The sequence below is a fragment of the Buceros rhinoceros genome, unplaced genomic scaffold (assembly GCF_000710305.1).
Source record: "Buceros rhinoceros silvestris isolate BGI_N320 unplaced genomic scaffold, ASM71030v1 scaffold37053, whole genome shotgun sequence".
In the NCBI taxonomy this organism is placed as follows: Eukaryota; Metazoa; Chordata; class Aves; order Bucerotiformes; family Bucerotidae; genus Buceros; species Buceros rhinoceros.
The window spans coordinates 8,509-9,714 of record NW_010406035.1 but is presented as its reverse complement, the minus strand read 5'-3'; the positions used below and the strand labels follow the sequence as shown (position 1 = coordinate 9,714).

Below are 1,206 nucleotides of genomic sequence, written 5' to 3'. Positions count from 1 at the left end.
AGAGAGGGACTTCAACACCAGCACGACATTGCCAGCCTCTTTCAGCTAAAGGGTTGAAGGTGAAGTCACAGAGACATGGAGCTAGCTCTGCTACCATGCTGACAGAAGCGCATGTCTGATACCCACTGACTAAGGTCAGATAATCAGTGGAGAGGGATCTATAGAGAGGAAATGGATGGACAAGGCGTTGGTTCCTCCCCCTCCCTTTTTTTTTTTTTAAAATCTCTCTTGATATTAATTACAGCAAAATGGGGTGTGTTTTGTAACTGAATGTAGCCACTACTCTTATATGACAAAAGGCCTGATTCTGTAATACCTTCTTCCCGCCTACTCTTTTACTCTCACATTTAGTTATGGCTGCAATTAGAAGACAAAGTGCCTGGTCCAAGGACAACATCCTATCCTTGAAAAAATGTACAAGTGCACTAAAACACCACAACTACTACCAACACTTGCTTTTCATGGGGTCCACTGAGCTTTGAATGGAGAAGTTTAAAGAGCACCTGACTGTACGTCATCTGTATTCAGATGACTGTACTGTCAATCTGTATTCAGGAACAAAAAGTACCTTGGTCTCTCTTCAGCACCAAAATGTTCTTAAGATCTGAAGCATATATAATCTCATACTAAAAACACATCCTACACCATAAAGTGCTTAAACACGCATTATACAATTTAAATCTAGCCACTTACCAGATGCCATCCAGCTGTTTTCCTGTGTGCAGAGAAAAGAAGAGTTATTAGCAATATCTTCCAGATTTCAGCCTACTTTCTGTCAGGCACTTAGAACCCATGCTTATTATTTCACCATGACAGTAATTCCAAAGATTCCCAGAATTGCTTCTAAAGAAACAGAACGTTCTTCTTTCAAATGAAATTTCCATCCACGCTACTGCTGTACTTTTTGCCCTCCTGCATGCAGAGGTGGCAATGCCATCCTATCCTGACATTGCTTACCTTCCTTGGGCCTTTGTTTATAGGCCAAGAAAAGAAACCTTCACCTAAAATTAGAGTCTTCAGTCAGGACCAGAAGAGTTGCATTTTACACTGATTTCGTGATTGCAGACAGTTAGTCAGCACAGAGTATTCAGTTTTCTTTTTCAGCAAATGATGAGAGATCTGACTTGAACATATGAAGTGATAGTCTCTATAATCTGTTCCATGGTTTCCTCTTTTCCTTCCCTCCTTCTGCCTTTAAAAATTAAC

The 1,206-nt window shown here is 40.5% G+C and overlaps 1 protein-coding gene across 1 annotated transcript in view; it reads right to left on the bottom strand.

Moving 5' to 3' along the window:
- DESI1 (desumoylating isopeptidase 1) overlaps positions 1-731 on the bottom strand; it is a gene marked incomplete at its 5' end in the record, with an annotated part of 4,387 nt that extends 3,656 nt beyond the window's left edge. The window contains one exon of the mRNA XM_010133940.1: positions 694-731. Within this exon, the coding sequence (XP_010132242.1) occupies positions 694-731 (38 nt within the window). The remainder of the gene's footprint in view (positions 1-693) is intronic.
- Positions 732-1,206: the final 475 nt, after the last annotated feature.